Below are 22,821 nucleotides of genomic sequence, written 5' to 3'. Positions count from 1 at the left end.
TGCAATAACATTCTATTTAACAATCACTTTAGTACTAGATGTAGAATGTATTTGAATTATCTGAATAAAAAGACAATTTGGCAAAATTCCCTTGGGAGCAGTTTCTACATCAATGCACACAGCTAGGTGGGAAATGCTACTGGACCGGGTTTCCTGCCAGCTCTGTACATAACCTAACACAACAGCTTTTGGTCTAACCCTTATTAAACTTTATAAACAAGTTAAAGTTGCGTTTATTATTTTTTTCTTCTGACAGTTTTTAATGACCCCCCCCCCCAAAAAAAACCAAAAGCTGCTGCTGACATTTAATTTCTTGTATATAAAATTATACACAAAGCTATAGTTTAGCTTTATAGCTGGTTTTCCAAGTTTTATTGATTCGTCTAGTTAAAAGCAGAACTTTGCAGAACTTTTAAATTAATAAAAGAAGCAAAACAAATATTCCAAGATGCTGAAAAAATAATTTCTTCTAGTGAATACAAGTTCACAAGTCTCTTAAGTTTTCATTCTTTTTGACAGTGGATGTGTCACTTCATCTTCTTCCTTGTCTAATAATGTTTGATTTTTCTTCATGGTATAAACCACTCCCATTGCAGTTTTTCTTGTTTCTAAAAAAGGAAGCAACAAATTCTAATAATTTGTAAGAAAATACATTATCCAAAACTCTCTAAAGTATTCATTTAGAACAAGTAAACCTTCTAAAGGTAATAAAGCATAAACGATAAACACATGGTAAATTTCACAGATAGCTATTCTTATAAAAAGACGCTGGAAGCATTAGAAGTTAGGGTCCTAGTCTTTGTCACCTTCCACCAGGAAAGGTAGTCAAGTAGCATCACACTTTCCTCGGTCTTAGATCGTGAAAGCAGCCAACATTTTCATGATGAACTGCTTCTTATTTAAAAGAAATGAACATAAACACATCTAAAGTCACAGTGGGCACAGAAAAGAATCACCCCCTTCGAGATACAGTAGACCCCTGCAAAGTCACGGTTCAGAGTTTGCAGCCTCAGTCATTTGCAGATTTTTCCTTAGAACCTAACTAATAATTGTTAGCGGAAACCGCAAATATCCTCCACAATTTTTATGGCTTTTTTCGTGGCAATACTGTACTGTAGAGAGAACAGAAGAGAGCTTGGGATGGTGAAAGTAGCCAATAGAATTTGAAACTGCAACTCCCAGCAGTCCCTGCAGTGGATCTAATTGGTCTTCTGCTGAGGATGCTGGGGCTGTTGAGGTCAAAGGGTGTCAGCACGGCTTTTAAAAAGGGGGCCAGTGATCAAAAGCAAAAAAAAAAAAGTTTCTGTAATTTGTGTTTCAAGTTCCTGTCTGTCTGCCTTCTGTTGGGTTACCTGTACTTATTCATTTTGTCCTGGATTGTTTCGTGCGTCTGGATTGTCTGCCGTCTGCCTGTGTACATGAGGACTGTAAGTGGATTCATGGCCATCCTGCAAAGAAAGGAGTGCTCCTGAACCCGTCTTCACCATTTCAGGAACTACCGGTAGGACTTCTTTACATTCCCATTCAACATGCGGATCTCTGGACTATCTATTTTCATCATTACATTTCATCCGTTGCCGTTTTTCATGATTTACTGTGTGTGTTTTGTTTGTGCTTTGTTGTATTTAATGTGTAATCGCCGTAAGGGGAACAGGGGTGGTATCATTGCTTTCTTATTTCATTTGTTTTCATTACATTCTTTATTTGCTGTTTGATTACCGGTTTGCTTTGTTGGGGGTTGTGCTCCCCTATGATGTTTATTTTTTTAAATCGATAACTAACTGCATACTGAGCTCGTTTCTCTTCTGAAAGAGACATGTTTGTTTGAAGTGTTTAAATAAAGTTCCTGTCTCTACAATCTCGTGTTTCTGTGACCCAAGTGTGACACCCTACAGCAAGCTGCACTAAGACAAGCCTGCCAAGGTCAGCGCTTACCTCTGTGTGCTTGCGTGCAGCACAGTTGGCTCAGTCATTTACATACATGGCGTCAGTTGTAGCACTTTGTACATATTGTTCCAGTACTTTCTTTAAATACTTTTTACAGTTAATTAGCAGTGTGTAAAATGATCAGTGTTGCAGTAATTGTGATGCTCTTTGCATGAAAAAAAGTGTTCCATTAAAATTTCACTTTTTCTTTGTTAATATGTGGCAGTTTAAGGGTTAAAGCCCCAAGATGGCGCCGAAATGAGCTGCACCGTCTTAGGCTTCTGGCAATGAAAACACGCTTGCATGAATTACAGTACATATAGCGGTAACATCGGTATTTTACATTCTAGCACTGCGGTACAGTATACAGGTTTACCCTTACATTCTTTATTTTTAGGTAATGTATTAAGCAGAGTTTGAAATTTACTTAAAGTGTTTTGGGGGCATATTTAGGGTTTAAACTATGAAATAGGCATTTTTTTTTTAACCACATCCAAAATTCGCGTTTTTTCTAGGAACGTAACCTCCGCGAATTTTGGGGGTGTGCTGTATATCCATTTTTTTTTGCTTTACAGCCTTAAATGAAAACACACAAACCAATATTTTTTTCCAGCTTTACTTACTCAATGCAATCTATAACATCCAAGTGAAAGATGTCACAGCTACAGTTAAGAATTAAAAAAAATAAAAAACAAGAAATCCTGAGATTAATAAAGGATCACTCCCTCCTAACCAATATTTGTAAACTCAAATCAGGTGTAAGTAACCACCATTTCTATTGCAGACCATGGTTACTGGCTTCTACCTGTGATCAGTTGTAATCAGTGCGATTAGTGAAGCATAAAAACAGCTGTTCCTGGAGCATTCCCTTGCTTTGTAGTCCAACTGACAGCAAACAACTAACTATGGGTGGCAAGTCACTTTCAAAAGATCTCAGGGATAGAGTTGTGGACAGACACAAGGCAGGAGATGGACACAAAAAAATCTCAAAAGGCTTTATCAATCCCAAGGAGCACAGTAAAGTCCACAACAAAGAAGTGGCAAGTGTTTGGTACTACTAGGACCCTCCCTGGATCCGGCTGTCCCTCCAAATTGGATGGAAGAGCAAGGAGGAAACTAGTAAGAGAGGATACCAAGAGGCCAATGGCCACTTTGAAGGAGTTACAAGATTTTACGGCAAAGAGTGGTTATTGTGTGAATGTGACAGCAATTTCATAAGCGCTCCACAATTGTGGCTTGTTCGGGAGGGTTGCAAGGAAAAAAAAACACTTCAAGAAAGTCCACATTAAGGGTTGTCTCAGCTTTGCCAAAATGCACCTTGAAGATTCTGATGCCAAGTGGAAAAAGGTCTTATGGTCAGATGAGACCAAAATCAAACTATTTGGCCTCAATACCAAACAGTACACCTGGCGGAAATCCAATGCAGCTCACCATCCACAACACACTGTATCTACAGTAAAGCATGGAGGTGGCAGCATCCTGTTGTGGGAGGGTTTCTCTGCCGCATGGCCTGGGGCTCTCGTTAGGGTATAGAAGGAAAAATGGATGGGGCAATATACTGTCAAATTCTTGAGGAAAACCTGCTACCCTCTGCCAGAAAGTTGAAGATGGGCAGAATGTTCACCTTTCGACACGACAACGACCCAAAGCACACAGCAAAATTGACCACACAGTGGCTGAAGAAGAAAAAAGTGAATGTTCTTCTGTGGTCCAGTCAGAGCCCAGACCTAAATCCCACTGAAAATCTGTGGAAAGATTTGAAGATAGCAGTCCACCAATGCTCACCATCCAATTAGATCGAACTTGAACAGTTCTGTAAAGAAGAGTGAGCAAATATTGCTCAATCTAGATGTGCAAAGCTGAGAGAAGTATCCCAACAGATGCAAGGCTGTCATTAAAGCAAAAGGTGGTTCAACAAAATATTGACATTGGGGGGTGATCCTTTATTAATCTCAATTTGTCTTGTTTTTGATTTTTATAATTTTTCTGAACTGCAGCTATGATAGGTTGCATTGAATAAGTAAAGCTGGAAAAATATTGGTTTGTGTGTTTTCATTTAAGGCTGTAAAGCAAAAAAATGGGTACACACACACACACACATACACATACACATACATACACACACATATACATACATACATAAACAAACAAGGTGTAGCTGCACTTTGTTTACAAAACTTAATACTACAAATTAACTAGTTATGACTTTAATAAGAGGCATGACATTCATGGATGACTGTTGGCGACAATTCTCAAAGGGGGGGTGACACACACACACCCCCTAACCGGGAGGACTATAGGTGGTGAATCTCTGAAGTGGAGGTGATGAATGTTGGGGGCAATTCTGGGAGGATTCTGGTCCTCAAAGACAGAAAAAAGGCAAAGTTTGAGTTATGAAAAAAAAAAAAAAAAAGTTTAAAGAACCACTGAGTTATACTATATTTACCAGATTTATGGAGGTAGCATACCTAATAATGGCTAGGCTTGTGTATGAAAACCACATTTAGTTGAAGATTTCATTTATTAATGGAACTCTCAAATCAATTTCTGTTTCTTCAACACTTCTAGAAATGAAATACCGAAATCAACAACCCGGAAATGGACAGTAGTATGCTTTACTATGGTAGAGCTACATCTATTCATCATTCTTTAATGTTAAACAGGTCTTTTCCAAGTTATGCCTATTATTAATCAATGTTTCTATTAAAGTTTTAATTTTATTCAACTTAAACATGTCATTTTTTACAATATCTTGCATGGTCTGTGTAGAGCTTTATGATAGTGCATGCTATTAATATTGTAATATAAAACTGAAGACTGAATTACTTTAATGTCTTTTCAAAATCTGTAATATTTATACAGTAAATTCTTCCCTTTTAAAAGATAAATATATACCGGACATCATATAAAAAAAATAACAAACCTCACTTCATGCAAAACAACTTACCACCATGTAGGATAACAGCTCTGCAATTAGTGGAAACTGCTGCTTTTGCATCACCTTCTGATAATCCAAACAATAAACCTCTGTTGATGTAGTTAATGAATAAACTTGCATATGTAATACAAACCAGTAAGAAAATTAATAATATTATTCCAATGGGTCTTAACACATTTAATTATGAATTTCAATTTAGTCCCAATAGGCAATATTTCTAGTGAAAGAACAGTGGGATGCACAGAGTCATGATGCCAGTTTAGTCTTAAAGTGATCTCTGTATTGCTTAAGATTTAACCACCACACCAGTGTATTACCTCAGCAAAGTAATTGAATTTGGCTAAGTCAAGGCATATTATTTGTAACTAATTATTTCTCTATGATGAGACCTACAAGAAACTCATTCAGCCACCGCAAACAAATTAATTGCAGCTCGTTTCAGATTATTCTCCGTTGACAGTCTTCTTCTTTCGACTGCTCCCATTACAGGTCGCCACAGCAGATCATCTTCTTCCATATCTTCCTGTCACCACATCCATTAACCTTCTCTTAGGCCTTCCTCTTTTCCTTTTTCCTGTTAGCTCGATCCTTAATATCCTTTTCCCCAATATACCCAGCATCTCTTCTCTGCACATGTCCAAACAAACACAATCTCGCCTCCCTGACTTTGTCTCCCAACTGTCCAACCTGAGCCAACCCTCTAATGTACTCATTTCTAATCCTGTCCATCCTTGTCACACCCAATGCAAATCTTAGCCTCTTTAACTCTGTATTGAACATTTATCACACAGAAAGAAAACCACTACAGCAATTTATACACAGAAAGCATATTATAAAATATAATTGTTCTACAAAAATATTATAAAAAGTAGTAGTTTTGCACCTAAAAATGAGTAAGATAAAACCACATTACCACAAACGTATCAAGGAAAGGATACAGATTTGCAATGTCATATGGGCCACGTAATTCTAATGGCTGAAAAACAGACATGTAAAGGTAAATATTTAAGAAACTACACCACTGGGAAAACCAAGTCAATGCATGTTAAAACCGGTCTGTCCAACCATTTCCCAAACTGCAGGAAGCTATACAAGTCACAATCTATCCCACAAACAGGCACTAAGCTTTTAACAAAGCTGAACACAAAGTCAGCCTATTGCAAACTACTTTCATGAATATGACCAATTTTAGGCATGCCTATTAAACTGTTACTTGTATATTTTTCAAAATAATTAATTTTAAACAAAAATATTTCACCAAGAAATGTACAATTATTAATATTTTAATTCATTTAACTTTTGTTCAGGCACTACATTTGAAAATAATAAAAGCAAAGCATTTTATAAGCCTTAGAATCCCAAATCACTATAAAAAAATTCAAAATGGGAGGAGGAAAAGTAAACCCACACTGTAAACTTTCACAAGATAAATGTACTATAATAATATAATGTTGAATGAGAAGTAAAACAAAATAATCCTTTGGCATTACAGCCTTCAGAAAAACCAAACACTACAATTAGTTACCATTTATATTAATGTTGGTATGAGATTCTTTCTGATGTTGCCATGTTACTAGCAGCTCTGTTAAAATTAAGTATGGCATCTTCAAATACATTTTTCAGTCTATTTTACTACAAATTACAACTGCCACAGATGCAGAGTGACACAGCAGCCTCTTTTCTCAAAATGAAAATCTGCAAATTTGAAAAGCAATAAAGAAACAAGCAAAGAGGACTATTTTTCCCTCTGACTTTCAATGTGACTATTTTTGGGAATACAAGAATTAAGATATTTTATAATACCAGACAGAGCATTTATAAAAAATCTTTATAAATAAGCACCAAAGCTTTAGCAGTGAAAAATTAACTTTTAGAATAATATTGCACTGAATTTTTTAAAATATCCTCTTTTCCTTCCTTTTTATCTTGAACATTTTTAAAGGTTCAATGTAGAGACACCATAGAACAAGGAGCAAAAACATGAATCAATTCTGCTACTATGGATTGATTTTTTCCAGTCTAAAACTAAAGATAAAGCTGAATGCTCAAAAGGATATAATGGGCAAAAGGCCTATTTACTCAATTTATGCACTATACTCTGTTTCTAGATTATAGAGAGAAGATATTTGCAGGATGTTTCAATATTTTTTTTATAAAGAGTTCTGACATACTGTCTTTTGCTTGCTGGACACATGAGACAAAAATTCTCTCTCAGAAGAAAGTTTTCCACGTTTTCCAAGTGACAGGCCCTGTAAAGCTTCTGCCAAACAGATGGATTCAACTGCAGATAAATGTGCAAAATAGGCTGTACTGCCACATTTTCTTAACAATTTTTATGTCAGAGATGAAATCCAGATCCAAACAATGATACGACTGTAATATCTGTATTTTGTGTGTTTTTAAATTTTTTTTTTTAATATAGGAAACTTGGACAGGAAAGCAGATCTACATTTACTTCTTAGAAGTTTTAAGGTAGTATTATGATCAGGTATTAAAATACAAAATTCTTTTTGTAGTTTGCGTAATTTTTTTAAATACTTTTGCTCATCCATAGTATGTAACAAACACATTAATATTTTTAACTTATAAAATATAGAATTAACAAAAGGACAAAGATAGAACAACTAACTACAGGTATAAATTATTAAAATCTGTCTTGTTAAAAATAAAAGGCATATGTTAGTGCTGACAAACTGTTTATTTCAAAATACCACAAAACATACCTTCTCTGCTCCACTGGATAGCACAACATTCTGTTAAACACATCCATAAAAAAAAAAAAAAAAAAAAAAAAAAAAGTACAAGTCAGTATAATTTGGGAAATTACTTTATTACGGCTTCATACAAACTCAATATGGGCTGGCAACTATGAAACTGTCTCAGTGTGGGTATGAGACTCTGTGGGTCCTTTAATGGATTGATGGCCTGTTTAGGGCTGGTTCTGGTTCTGGCCCTGGTTGCTATAGAGGTAGACTTGTGAAACTGAACTGGATTTCAGTGGGTTTGAGAATGCAAACCTTGCATATAGGTTTTTGATATTCATCAGTTGCAAGACAAATATCAAAAATGTATTAGCAGAACATGTATAGAATAAATGATTAAATAGGGAAACATTTTAATATTTATATTAAATGATTGTAAATATTTATTTACAAAAAGTCTAAAAACTCATGTATATTCAGACTACACACAATACAAAAGAAATTAAGTTGCAAACAGGAAAACACTATATATATATATATATATATATATATGGCTGTCTATACAGTATATTCAGGAGGCAAATAACACCCAAGGTTCTCAAAGACTGCAATACATTCACAAGGTAGTAAGTAATGCGTTAGAGAAGCAAGTGAGCAGTTGTGGTTATTAAGATGAGGTTTTACAACTAAATTCTGGGATCCCCTCTATTTCTAACATAGCAATAAAACCTGTGCATCACATATGAACACAGGCAGATTCTATGCTTAGGAAAGGTACAGGCAGATTCTATGCTTAGGAAAGGTACTAAGGAATGAGTCACTTTTTTTTTTTTTTTTTTTTTTTTAACAAAGCAAAAAAAAACAAACAAAAAAAAAAAACTGTTGCTTACACTTACATTTTTTGTTGTTTTTTTTTTTTTTTTTTTTTAACCAAAAGTCAATCTCATTTCAGCTGCCCATTTCTTCTTTTGTGCAGCTTTATTTGGTCATAACTTGTTTAATATTTAAATTAAAAACATCTTTCAAGTATTCTATCCTTTTCAGCCCAGTTTCCCTTCCATTACTATGATGGCAATAATTTGTCTTTTTAAGGTGTGCATCCCCACTTTTATACAAGAAATTAATATTTTATTATTATCATCATCATCCTAATTATTGATCTAATCTAAATTTAGTAAAAGGATATAAAAAGACACACCTTGCCTTTACAGATCTGCATCAGACTGAGAGAATTTGAAATAGTGTATCTTCTCATTGTGGAATCTTTAGTAGCATGACTATAAATAATTTCAAAGAAAATTCCTCTTTCAATTGCCTGAGAAATAAAAAGGGTAAATTATGTTGTACACAGGAGAAGAAAAAAAAAAAAAAATACAAATAATGCTCATAATAATTCACATGTACAGTCATATACAGAATAAGGGATGTCACAATACTAGAAGTTAAGAAACATAAGAAATAAGAAACATAGGAAATTTAACAAGTGAGAGGAGACCATTCAGTTAATTAAGCCCATTTGTTTAGCTTATAGCTAAGCTGTCGCAAAACCTCATCCAGATTCTCCTTAAAGGTTGTTAAGGTTTCTGCTTCAATGTTTCTGTGTCTCAATAGTTTGTTCCAGAGTCACACAACTTACATAAAGAAGTGCTTCCTGGCTTCAATCTTAAATACATTACCAGATTTTTGTGCTCAATATTAATATCAGTGGAATTTCTCAGTACTCCATACCTATTTGATACAGGCCGAGTGTCTTTAATCCAAAATACTCTAAAACATGAAAATGAAGTTACTGTTGTGCAGTTACGACACCAGTGTCATAGTCAATGTAAGGGTAAAAGAACTGGCATTCGACAGCTGTTAGAAAAGATTTGTAAAATATGCATTTGAAGTAAACAATGTATCACACCCCATCAAAAGGATCGCTGTTAAGGGAGTTGAAAATGAAGATTCACAGGAGATGTGGATTTTAGTATTCAAAACACCTGAAATAGTAAATGTGTGTAATGACACCCGTAAAAGCACAAGTGAGGCTGCACAGCATTCACCTTCTGACTGCACATCTAAACAAATAACTAAAGTAAGTTAAGACTGCTGTCTGTCTGGAAATTCAAACATGCCATGCCAGAATACAGCCACAGCACTTTAACATACAGTATATCCATAGACCATAATGCTTATCTAAACTCTATATATAGTGATGCAATACTGAAAAACCAACATCATAATACCGTAGAAGACTTTTATTTTTTGTTCCTCCCCTAATTTTGACAGTTACTTAGCAAGTAATAGAAATTCAAAATGGTGCTGTAAAACTAATCTCAAGCCTACTTCTTATATGAACAATTTAAGTTCAGTTATATTCTATAGCCTATCAAACATTTTCAATATTTTATTACTGCATTTTGGCTCTGACATTCAGAACATGGTGTGCTAACTGCCTTCCAGACTTATTGCAGTCTTACTAGTCTGTGTTTGTTGCTTCCATATAACTTTTCACATTACCACCTCTTAAATTAAATCTACTTCAGCAACCTGCATACTTAGAATAGTTCCTCATGTAGGCAACTTGCAGATGCATTACTGCCATGCATCTGTAGTTCCTACTATTTCTACTCCAATCATCCACTTTGGTTTTCATGATTTCATCGCATTAATTATGTACAACTCTCTTTCACAAATACACTGTCCATTATTCCTTAGTATAAGACTAGATGGCAAAATACATAGTTCTTTTGAAAATACATTCCTTATTCATTTCAACTTTGCTTATGGTTTACTGGTATGTTTCTGATTTTTGAAGATACTCTTCGTACCTGTCAACTTTGTCTTTGAGTCATTCAAAATATGTTTTCCTCAGCGGGTTTCATACATCATCCTTCCTTATGTACTGCATGTCTCAGTAAACCAGTGTTGTTAACAAATCACAAAACTTATGCAAAAAAAACTTTCATCAATATCATATAATAATTAACAATTCACTGTTGTGCAGGAATAACTAAAACAAGGGGACCAAAAATGAAAATGAAAATTAAAAATTAACTACCCCGCTCACTGGAGGTCTTCGAAAATGAAATGGTTGTTTTTCTGTTACAGTGATACAAATTATATCCACATCTAATGTCATACAGGCAGTCTGTAATAAATAACAAAAAACAAAATGATCAGACCTATACTGTTTTCATTAACGGAAATGCAAAAAAACAAATAACTTAAAATGTTTTCTTCATTGTTAACACCAATAATCAGAATATAATTAGAACTTAAAACTGAATCTTTTAAGCCTCTTTTCCTCTAACATTATGCACCAGAACCAAGGTGATGGCATAGTTCCAGTCATTTTTCAAATATAGGCAGTATTTCTAAAGAAGGAAGTTATACATGGATATGAATTACATAAAATACATACAGTAAGACAGATAGTGTTGTGTGTGCTCAAATAGAAGAAAAACAGGAAATTACTGCAGCGCGAGTCATTCTTTAAATTTCATTATTAAAGTTTTGTTTAATTTTTATTTTTTGTCGCCACTTTTTACTTAGACCCATTACATCCTCATTCTATTAGATTTGCCTGCATACACAGTGCATTCTTGTGAACTGAAGGTTCAGGTTACATTACACACTGTCATTAGACTAAAGTACACTTCATCTAAAATATAGGACACTTCTGACAATATTCTACATATTTCGGGTGGCCCATCAGCATAATTCGGAAGTACTCCCAGGTGTGGGGGAAGGCCAATGTAGTAGGGCTCCACTGCACCTACAGCACCCCCTGGTGGCACCTACAGAACCCAACAGGGCTGTGCCAAACTCCAACAGCCTTGTAGGGCTGTGGGAATCCAAGGCACCACTGCAACCCAGGGGGGGATGCCATCTAGCACTCAGAGGGAGGTAGTGTCCTATGCATATCCGCTCCCCTGATTCTTCCATTAAGGAGGCATTCCGGCCAGTAAAGTGTACAGGCCTTTCATCACAAGGTATTAAAGGTATTTCACGAAATATCTGGTGGCATGGCCAAGAAGTGCCATAAGTAACAGTGCAAACAAAAAAATAAAGGCTTTAACCTATCCATTTTAATTACGTACACATCACAAATATGGATGTGTAGGACAGGAACCAAGCAACCATGGATGCAATGCCAGTCCATCACAGAGCACACTACAGGAATGGCTTAGAGTTGCACAAACATCTTTAGGATATGTTCTCAAATACGTAGTTTGTAGAGAATATGGGGAAATATGCAAACAAGCCCAATGTAGTACCTGGGTCAAGATCAGAACCAATTAACCTAGAGTAAGCTGTTAATTTGAGCTATCAATACTGAAAAGTCAGGTTAAAATTAGCCTGTGATTTCCCTTACGAAATGATAACTAGATCAAGACAGAAGATAATGAAGAGACTTTGTAAACTAGTTACATTAATTAAACATGGATGATAAAGGTAATAAGTAGCATTATATAAAAACTAATTCTTGTTCTGGAAAGTCATGGTAAAAGAGTGGGTAGAACTGAAACCTCATAACTCCAGTGCCGTGAGTTCAAATTCAGCATATTTGAAAATATTCGAAGTGCATCTCCTCAACATGTGCATTACACACTCAAGAGAAGATTATACTTGTCCTTCCGTCGCGGTCTTTGATTAATGGATCTTCATGTGCATTCAAACTAGTGAATGATATAGGGAAATTGTACAGCTAGTCTATAAACAATAGGGTTAGCTCTAAAGCAACTGTAGTAGTGAAAGGAATTATAATTACAAACAGGATTAAGACAAAAGTAATTAGAAAATAACTTTTCAAATATTGCCATGCAATTGACTGGCACCCTTGCTCAGGGTTTGTTCCTGACTTGTACCCTATGCTGGCTGGGATAGGCTCTAGCACCACGCAGAAAGTGACTAACTGATTTTTCAAATACTGTAAGAATTTTTTAAGATGGCGCAGTGGTAGTGCTGCTGCTTTGCAGTAAGGAGACTGTGGAAGATTGTGGGTTGGCTTCCTGGTTCCTCCCTGTGTGGATAGCGCTTTGAGTACTGAGAAAAGCGCTATATAAATGTAATGAATTATTATTATTATTATTATTAAGATGATTAAATACAATGTATGACACTGTAAATAACAGACTGCACCACAGAATAAGTCAAACTGATCATGTTTTTAATAGAGAAACTAATTGATGTGGTCTAAATTAGGTCTGAACACAAAAATTGAGAATACAAATATTAATGCAGTATTTCAGTTCATTTTTGATAAAACACTTGTGTACAATAGAAAAAGACCACATATCAACATGACATAATCCTTTAAAAATCATCTGTTTGCTCAAATATTCTCTTCCAAGATGCTGATTATATTTATATTGTGGGAAATGAGTGCCATGTACACAAATACAAAAAAAACTTTAGAAATAAATGTTTCTGTAAAAAGTTGCAGGTAACCCTCTACCATGTATATAAGCTGGGCTACCAGAAAGTGTACTTGGACTAATAGGTTTGCAAACCTCATGGCCTAGCAGACTACCTTAGGCTTTTACTGGTCTATCCCTGAAGTATGCTTACATTTTACCTATTTTTTACTCTCTTTTGAGCACGTGGACTCACATATATGAAAAGAAGTTCAACATTTAATGGCTTCCAATGACTATTTAGGAAGAGAAATCTATACCTATGTGTAATTCTAATTTTGACTAGTCAAACATATCTAAAATTCAAAATTGGCAAGTCAGAATGCAAATTAGAAATATTTAGAATGTACTCTGTGATATACAGTATTTAATAGCTTTTCCCACCAACATCTATGGAGCTTTCAATTCAAGATATCTGTACTTATATTTGGATTGTTCAAAATTCTAATTAAATATATTTCTACAACAACATTTTGACTAGTAAAAAACTGAACTACAAATATGTTATTTTCATTAGTTAAAATTCCATTTTATGTATTACAATACATACAAATCCACTTAATGTCTACATTTTAATCTCCTGTAGTAAATGTAAACAAAAGATATTTCAAAAAAGAAATTTAACTAACCAAAAATACAATAGTAGACACTGAAAACAGGAAATGGCAGAACATTAAAATTGAAGCTGGACAGACATTTTAACATTTAAAAATGCTGATCCAATTCAAAAACAAAAACAAAAGGAAAGCTTTGTTAATTTCCAGCTTTTTAAATTTTAATCTTTGTAAATATATGTATGCCACTAATTTGTTTTCTCTTTTCATTTTAGTAAGTTATTGAGGTACTTTGCAAAAAGGACTAGACAAATTTTCCCAAAGTTAGTAGATACTTTAGGCAACTAAATACTTCAGATTACTAAACTGACAAATATAAGGAGCACAACCTATAAAAACAATGTGTTTCTAATTTTTCTCTTTCATTTTTAACCCTTAATTAATTCTTGTCTAACATTTTGATACAAAATACATACATGAAACAGTTTTTCTGTTTTGGGAAGAACAGCCACAATATCGTACAACCTGATGTGTGGTGATGTAGCTCTCTGTAATGAGAAAAAGAAATATCCAGTATTTTTTTCCCTTCCTTCAGATACATATTAAAATAAATAAATAAATAAATAAATACTTACCAGTTCGATGCATTGTACAGCATCAGACACCACCACTGTTAATCTGTTCAGCACTCGGATTGGTTTAGATTTACCCTGCATAAGTGTAATACTCAATTATTCATCAGCATATAAAAATATAGTAAACCAATATACATTTTATAGTACACTGAATGTAACCAACATGCATATGAGGAAGCACAAGTTATGTTTTGTACTTGGATCTGACAAAACTTCAACAAAGATGAATCCTCACACTCTAAAAGCATGTACAGTGGGGCAAAAAAAGTATTTAGTCAGCCACCAATTGTGCAAGTTCTCCCACTTAAAAAGATGAGAGAGGCCTGTAATTTTCATCATAGGTATACCTCAACTATGAGAGACAAAATGAGAAAAAAAAAATCCAGAAAAATCACATTGTTTGATTTTAAAGAATTTATTTGCAAATTATGGTGGAAAATAAGTATTTGGTCACCTACAAACAAGCAAGATTTCTGGCTCTCACAGACCTGTAACTTCTTCTGTAAGAGGCTCCTCTGTCCTCCACTCGTTACCTGTATTAATGGCACCTGTTTGAACTCGTTATCAATATAAAAGACACCTGTCCACAACCTCAAACAGTCACACTCCAAACTCCACTATGGCCAAGACCAAAGAGCTGTCAAAGGACACCAGAAACAAAATTGTAGACCTGCACCAGGCTGGGAAGACTGAATCTGCAATAGGTAAGCAGCTTGGTGTGAAGAAATCAACTGTGTGAGCAATTATTAGAAAATGGAAGACATACAAGACCACTGATAATCTCCCTCGATCTGGGGCTCCACGCAAGATCTCACCCCGTGGGGTCAAAATGATCACAAGAATGGTGAGCAAAAATCCCAGAACCACACGGGGGGACCTAGTGAATGACCTGCAGAGAGCTGGGACCAAAGTAACAAAGGCTACCATCAGTAACACACTATGCCGTCAGGGACTCAAATCCTGCAGTGCCAGACGTGTCCCCCTGCCTAAGCCAGTACATGTGCAGGCCCGTCTGAAGTTTGCTAGAGAGCATTTGGATGATCCAGAAGAGGTTTGGGAGAATGTCATATGGTCAGATGAAACCAAAATAGAACATTTTGGTAAAAACTCTACTTGAATGCTGAGTTGCATCCAAAGAACACCATACCTACTGTAAAGCATGGGGGTGGAAACATCATGCTTTGGGGCTGTTTTTCTGCAAAGGGACCAGGACGACTGATCCGTGTAAAGGAAAGAATGAATGGGGCCATGTATCGTCAGATTTTGAGTGAAAACCTCCTTCCATCAGCAAGGGCATTGAAGATGAAACGTGGCTGGGTCTTTTAGCATGACAATGATCCCAAACACACCGCCCGGGTAACGAAGGAGTGGCTTCGTAAGAAGCATTTCAAGGTCCTGGAGTGGCCTAGCCAGTCTCCAGATCTCAACCCCATAGAAAATCTTTGGAGGGAGTTGAAAGTCCGTGTTGCCCAGCGACAGCCCCAAAACATCACTGCTCTAGAGGAGATCTGCATGGAGGAATGGGCCAAAATACCAGCAACAGTGTGTGAAAACCTTGTGAAGACTTACAGAAAACGTTTGACCTCTGTCATTGCCAACAAAGGGTATATAACAAAGTATTGAGATGAACTTTTGTTATTGACAAAATACTTTTTTTCCACCATAATTTGCAAATAAATTCTTCACAAATCAGACAATGTGATTTTCTGGATTTTTTTTTCTCATTTTGTCTCTCATAGTTGAGGTATACCTATGATGAAAATTACAGACCTCTCTCATCTTTTTAAGTGGGAGAACTTGCACAATTGGTGGCTGACTAAATACTTTTTTGCCCCACTGTAGCTTCACAAAATAAAATATCCTCATTCTGAGCTTTTCTCTCTCCTGTATGCATGATTGATAGCATTAATTAGATGGTGGCAACATTGTCACTTCTGTTTCATAACCAGTAAAATACATTAGTACATTTATCACATTTAGAAAAGTTATTTCCAACTTCAGTTTTTATTATTTTACTTCTGTTGTGATGCTTATAATGGATAAATGTTCCATTTTTGTTAATTAGAGGTGCCTGGAACCTGTCCCAGTAGAGAGGAAACCAGCTGAATGTTGAACACACTTGTGGACATACACCTATTCAGAACAGGGCTAGCTGAAACTCTCCAAAGAATCAAAGAAACATTTCCACAAACATCTACAAAGACATTTAAAGGATCAGTAAACAAACTCAGGCCCCTGTGATTGTAAGACTAATCACTGTACCAACCTAACATGATTAAATCAGTTCAGGTTGGGGAGCATGCACTGGTACAGTGCGTTGCCGCTCCCTCCACACGATGAAACAGCTCGGGATCCTGGTAGACAACCCTCCAGGCAGACATGCGGTCCAGTCCCACCCTCCGGAAATGACCACCTATCTGCTACAGTCGGGTGTTACGTGGGTGTCCCCTTGGCCTGGTCCAGCCTCTCTAGTCCTCAACACTGAGGATCTTGCGAGCTGGATCACCCTTGGGGAATCTCACCACATGGCCGTAGTGCTCTAGCTGACGCTCCCTCACAATGCAGGTAATGTGTCTCATTATGTCACTACTTAAAAGGGTAAGTATTCAATTTAACCTCTGAACTCTAAAGAATGATATAAAATGCAGTGTTTTCTCACAAGTTTCTTAAAAATAAAATCATTGGCATTATTAGGTTAAGTTTGCTATTTTTGAAGTTAAAATATTTTTTTATAATTACAATGTGCTAACATTCAGCCCAGACACTTTCTTTGCTAACTGAAGATGCATTTGGTAATTTAATAAAAAAAATGGTACCTCCCCAAGCGGACTTCTAACGTATGCCTTGAAACTGATTTATGTCCTGGGACCATGCATATATAAAATAAACATCGATAGTTATCCCGAATGTTTTCACAATGATGTATTTTGTTTTTGTGAAACTCTACTATGACCAGAAGATGTCTGGGTGTATTTCTTACAGTACTGAGAAATTTGCTTTTGCCCTGAGAAAGGTGGCTAGTTGTAACTAGCTTCCTGAATGTTATAACTTTTTAATGCTGGTTATTATACTCTAGCAAGAAGCTGCATGTTAATTATTATTAATCTTGTAATTATGTTTCTAAGCCTTTACAAAAAGAAACTGTTTCATAACAACAACATATTTAACTAGGAAAGTGACAGTGAACACAAAACTGTATAGGCCAAAATGCACCAGTGAGAAGTCATCATAACAGGCAGTGAATGATGGGAGTTAAGAAAGAGGTATATTTGGAGACATCTACTTCGATGCTGTTAGCCTCAGTGATACTAGAAGTGCACATATGGGTAATGTCCAAGAAAACCCACTGAAAACTAATTTAATATTTTTTCTCACATTTCTTATTACCTGCTGTTATAAAAGTTCTCTTGAAAATAATTTTACTTCATCATAAAAAAAAAAAAAAATAATACTGGTTCAGTTAATAAAGCAACTGTCTAAGATAAATAGCAGCATGCCATGAATGACAAGAATTATTTTTAATTTCAAAAATGCAAAATTTACATTTTAAGGATGAAAAACAATAAAATTCTAAAACAATATAAAAAAAAAAAACCACAAACTAGAGAAATTGTATTACCTGAACAATGGGAAGTGAATTAAATAGATCATTTACTGGTATGGGTTTAATAAAGTTCTGAAAAACAAAACACAACGTTTGCATGATCCCCATGCTATTGTTTGGCGTTTACATATTATAAATTAAGGTCAACGTTACATACAAATTTGCTTGACTATTTAGTCTTGAATCTAGGCAATTTGTTTTCACTAATTCGATGCCCATTATTACTGCCCACTAAAGAAATACATTCATTCTTTACTTATCTAAGAAATCTAGACAGGTTTTCACTATCTCTTTTCATCAAAAACTGTTTAGCTTTTTTCACCAATTTTCCCGCTTCCTCTTATTTTAGTTGCTAATTAACATTTGATATTAAGCAAATTGTTTTTAATCAGTTAGATAACAATGAGCAAACTCAAGTCAAAAGAACTTTTGCATACTTAAAGTGAAGGCTTGCCTTAAAAAAGTGAACTGTTTTTGACTTTGAATAAAACATACTTCTGTCAAATTCTTCCATAGCTTTTAAAACTTTCTGGCATTCATATATACAAATTCAACTGAAGAGTGAAATTGGCCATTGAAAACAAAAGCTTAAAAGTTAAAACTAGAACCCAAACAGGTAAACCTTTATATAACCTACCAAAGATAAGCAAGAGCAGGTGTAATTAGTATTCATTCGTTTAAAAATACTTTTCTCCTATTACTATAACAATAACAACAACATTTATTAATATATATATAGCACATATATTATTACTTTACAGGACATTCACAAGTAATTCATAGTACACTTGTCCCTAAAATGCTAGAAATCATTAATATTTGTTAAGCAAAGGATTAAGTGTATGAATAAACTCATATGTCATCTGTTCAGTATAATGTTAAGTACGGATCATATAAAGGTACATTTAATATATTTTGAACAATCCAGATCCCTATTCCCCAAAACCTAATTTTTCCCTTTCTGCAGAAGCCAGTAACTTAAAAGTGTGCATTGCCAAAAACAAAAGGTACAAAAATTTTTCTAAAACTGTTTTTGGGTGAAGCTGAAAATGAAATTAAATATAAACTATTTAAACTATCGTGGGACTATAAACTACAAATCTGATATACCAAAAGTGTTTTGGTTAGTACAGTCAATTTATTTTACCATAAGGCAAGGAAAAAGCAGGCCGTTGTGGAATGAAAGAACAATAGCAAGTACAGCCATTATATAAGACAAACACATTTACAGACAAGGGCAAATTTGTTGGTACTCTTACAGCTCACTGAAAAAGTGCTGTATACCTCCTGAAAAGTGTCTCAATGAAAAGCACTTGTCCCATGTATACCAGCATGCCTTTGATATGTGATTGAGTAATGTAAAGCAAGTGTGAAAAGAAATAAGTATTGCTTATTCTACAAAGATATTCTAACACGTCCTGGACACTCTTGTTGGTACTCCTAGAAAAGATCATAATTAACTGGGTTAGATTGATTTTTCAAACTAGCTGTTTTCTTTAATTAGTATTACACATCTCCAATTACCTAATCAAGTCATTCAGCCTATTTAAATGGAGAAAAGGAGTCAGTGTGCTTTTTGGTTTCATTGTGTCCCCCACACTGAAAATGGATCAGAAAAAGCAAAGGAGAGCATTGTAGGAAGGAGATCAGAAAGAAAAATTATAAACAAGCATGTTAAAGGCAAATACTATAAGGCCATCTCCAAGCAGCTTGATGTTCCTGTGACAACAGCTGCAAATATTAAAGAGGTTTAAGGTCCATGGGACAATAATCAACCTCCCTGGATGCAGCCGCAAGAGTAAAATCAATCCCAGAATGGGCAGGAGGATAGTGAAAAAGGCAGACAAAAGGCCAAGGACAACTTCTAAAGAAATCTAAACTCCAATGTCAAGGTCCATCCTTGTCTGATCGCACCATCTGTTGCTTTTTGAGCAACCATGAGCTCAATGGAAGACAACCCAGGAGGACTCCAATGTTAAAAGAAAAACCCAGACCGGAATTTGCTAAAAATGCATATTGACAAGGCACAGTGCTTCTGGGAGAATGTCCTATGTACAGATGAGACAGAACAAAAGTTTTTTGGCAAGTCCCATCAGCTTTATGTCCACTGATGTAAAAAATGAAGCTTTCAAAAAAAACAAAAAAAAAAAAAAAAACATACCTACTATGAAGAGAGAGGCTTGGATGTGTTTTGGGGCTGCTTTGAAGAGACTGGCACAGGGTGCCTTGAGTCTATGCAGGGAACAATGAAATCTCAAGACTATTAAGACATTCTCAAGCGAAACATATTACCTAGTGTCAGAAAGATCCGCCTCAGTCTCAGGCCATGGATCCTCTACAGCTATGAGCACCTAAGAACAAAACATTGGACTATTCTGAAGTGGCCTTCTGTGATCCCTGATTTGAATACCACCGAACATCTATGGAAAGAACTGAAACATGCAGTCAGGCAAAGGCACGAGTTTAAGGGTCCCATTATTTTTGTCTAAGCCATTTTCATTTGTGTTATTATTTGAAACATTCTGTTGAATCAAAACTCTAAAGCAAATGCTAATATTCTGTTAAATATGAATAAATGATGGGTGATGATTACTTTTGTTAGTTTCAAGTCTTTTCAGAGACAACTGTAGGTTCTTCTTTTTTGTGGAAGGGTAGATTTTGGATATATAATTAGACAGATAATACTTTATTTGTCCCCAGTCAGGCAAAATGACCGCAGATGTAAAAAAATCAACATTAATGCAGTTCCTTTACATTTTTACTAAAATAAGTTGAATAAATTTAAAAATTATTACAGCCATTTGAAATAAATTTTCTGCAATAAGACTGTGGGTAATTTTTGTGCATCTTTTCAGATATACACAGCAACCTCTACAAACAAACGAAAACTAATGTGCAGCAAAGAAGGTATTTAGTAATCACTATGCGGTGCACATATTGTACTGTATTCATACTTGCTTCAGAAATTAATATTATGGCAACTTCATTTGACCCTGCCAAAGAAAAATTCTACTCAAATATATATTATAAATGTACTTGTAATTGTTAATATTTCCATCTATTAAAAACACACTGAAGGAGAAAAAATATACACAAATTTCTACAAGGTATTAAATGTTATTTTTCAAGTGCTATATTATCTGATTTACATCAGCTAAGCAAATGTCAACTGCAATTTAAAGTAGGTGTAGCAGTTTAGCGCATTTTTAAAAATGTGGCATAAAGTGAATCAACTATGTGTCTTCAAATGTGTGCTGATGTATTGCTAAGTGTATCTGGACTAGATTTTGGCTGTAGGAAACATCATTATAGTGGTTAATGTTTAACAAATGTGCAGGTACAGTTCTGCTACTTAAACTGAGCACCAACCTATAAAATGCTAGATAGATAGATAGATAGATACTTTATTAATCCCAAGGGGAAATTCACATTTGGTATGCTATGGTATGTATTTAATGAACTTATACAAATTAATGAAAAAAGCTATTAAAAAATTAAACAAGCAAAAACTTTATTGTAAGCACTGTATACCTGTGACACTTTCATTATAGTAACCTCAATGAATAAAAGGATTAGCAGGCCTAAAATATGACTCCTATTTATGTTGCTAATGATGAATTGACATTCTTGTAAAATATACAGCATCAACCTGAGATTTCATGTTTTCTTGCAGATAATAATGTTAAGTTTTAGAAAAAGACTTACCTGTTTTTTATCTTGAAATTCAATCACATAATTAACTGCAATGGTCGAGTACCCCACTATAAAAAATATACATATTGAAAAAAATACATATTACAGTCCATCCATCCATTTTCCAACCCACTGAATCCGAACACAGGGTCACGGGGGTCTGCTGGAGCCAATCCCAGCCAACATAGGGCACAAGGCAGGAACCAATCCTGGGCAGGGTGCCAACCCACCACAGGACACACACACAAACACACCCACACACCAAGCACACACTAGGGCCAATTTAGAATCGCCAGTCCACCTAACCTGCATGTCTTTGGACTGTGGGAGGAAACCGGAGCGCCCGGAGGAAACCCACGCAGACACGGGGAGTTACAAATTCACTTAAAACAGTAAAGGTCATGGGAACTAGAGCATACAGTGGCAAAAAGTAAAGAGCCACGCCTATGTGAAGTGCCAGTTAATTACAACACATAATCACCCATACTGCACAAGATCAATTTCGTTGTCCCGATCAACCTAACACGGCTGATTTTAGTACATGTGGAGAAACACTACTGAATATACAAACAACACTAATCATGACAAATTTGCAAGCCACATTACAATTACCTAAAATTAATTAAATGATTTAACGTGTGTTTAATCGGAGTACCCAAGTTGTACGGACCACAACAGGTAGGCAAGGTAGCTCTTGATCTAAGTAAAGAAATTTTAAAATTCACCAGGTTTCAAGGGTACATTCTATCCTTCAAGTTATTGCTAAAGCATATCCTGTAAAACAAACGTTTATAAATAAATAAATAATTAATTACACTATAGTCCTTTACTTGTGCGCTACACTGATCTTTTACTTATCACGTACAGTACAGTATAAACTCCCTCAAATCCGCATATGTTCTTTGATTGCTGGGGCAGAGTCTAATCAAACTACATGAGACTTAAAGCTTGAAACTGTGAGCGGATGCTAGTCTTTTGCAGGGCTCATTGTCTCGTATAATTTTCAAGTTACCGAAGAAAAACCCACGCATACAAGAATGTGCAAAATCTACAGAGTAAGCGGTTGTGGTTCAATGCTGAAAGACGCTATAAAAATGTTCTTTTAGCTTGGGTGATTTGGGTAGGAGTTTTCTACTTTAAAAGAAGCAAAAAGAAACACTCACGATGAGCTGCTATTTCAATAGTTTTCCGGAGCAAGTTTTTATCCGACGTCTGCCTAATGTTCAAATCAACAAACACGGCCATGCTGTACCCACATGAGATGCGACCGAGAAATAGAAGCTGTTCGTCGAAGCTGAGATGAAACGAGGAGCGTAGTACTCTGGGAAATGTAGTCAGATATAAACGAATATTTGGTGCTCTGGGGA

General features: G+C 35.4%; 1 protein-coding gene across 1 annotated transcript; it reads right to left on the bottom strand.

Moving 5' to 3' along the window:
- Positions 1–322: 322 nt before the first annotated feature.
- On the bottom strand, positions 323–22,795 carry rpp30 (ribonuclease P/MRP 30 subunit). Its single transcript, XM_028795457.2, has 11 exons — positions 22,618–22,795; positions 21,467–21,522; positions 17,777–17,833; positions 14,158–14,232; positions 13,999–14,070; positions 10,610–10,699; positions 8,765–8,881; positions 7,588–7,617; positions 5,803–5,840; positions 4,874–4,953; positions 323–608 (listed from the first exon to the last, which is right to left on the bottom strand). The coding sequence occupies exons 1-11, from the start codon at positions 22,697–22,699 to the stop codon at positions 496–498; spliced, it is 810 nt and encodes a 269-aa protein (XP_028651290.1). The 5' UTR covers positions 22,700–22,795; the 3' UTR covers positions 323–495.
- Positions 22,796–22,821: the final 26 nt, after the last annotated feature.

Source organism: Erpetoichthys calabaricus, chromosome 2 (genome assembly GCF_900747795.2).
Source record: "Erpetoichthys calabaricus chromosome 2, fErpCal1.3, whole genome shotgun sequence".
NCBI classification, from domain to species: Eukaryota; Metazoa; Chordata; class Cladistia; order Polypteriformes; family Polypteridae; genus Erpetoichthys; species Erpetoichthys calabaricus.
The sequence above is the reverse complement of the archived record's forward strand: the minus strand, read 5'-3'. Positions and strand labels throughout refer to the sequence as shown.

Excerpts from the sequence above, each read along its gene's own strand:
- rpp30 (XM_028795457.2), bottom strand. The coding sequence starts at position 22,699 with ATGGCCGTGTTTGTTGATTTGAACATTAGGCAGACGTCGGATAAAAAC. Across the intron at positions 14,071-14,157 it reads CTGTACAATGCATCGAACTG|AGAGCTACATCACCACACAT; the intron begins GTAAGTATTTAT and ends TTCTCATTACAG. Across the intron at positions 609-4,873 it reads AGCTGTTATCCTACATGGTG|AAACAAGAAAAACTGCAATG; the intron begins GTAAGTTGTTTT and ends TTCCTTTTTTAG.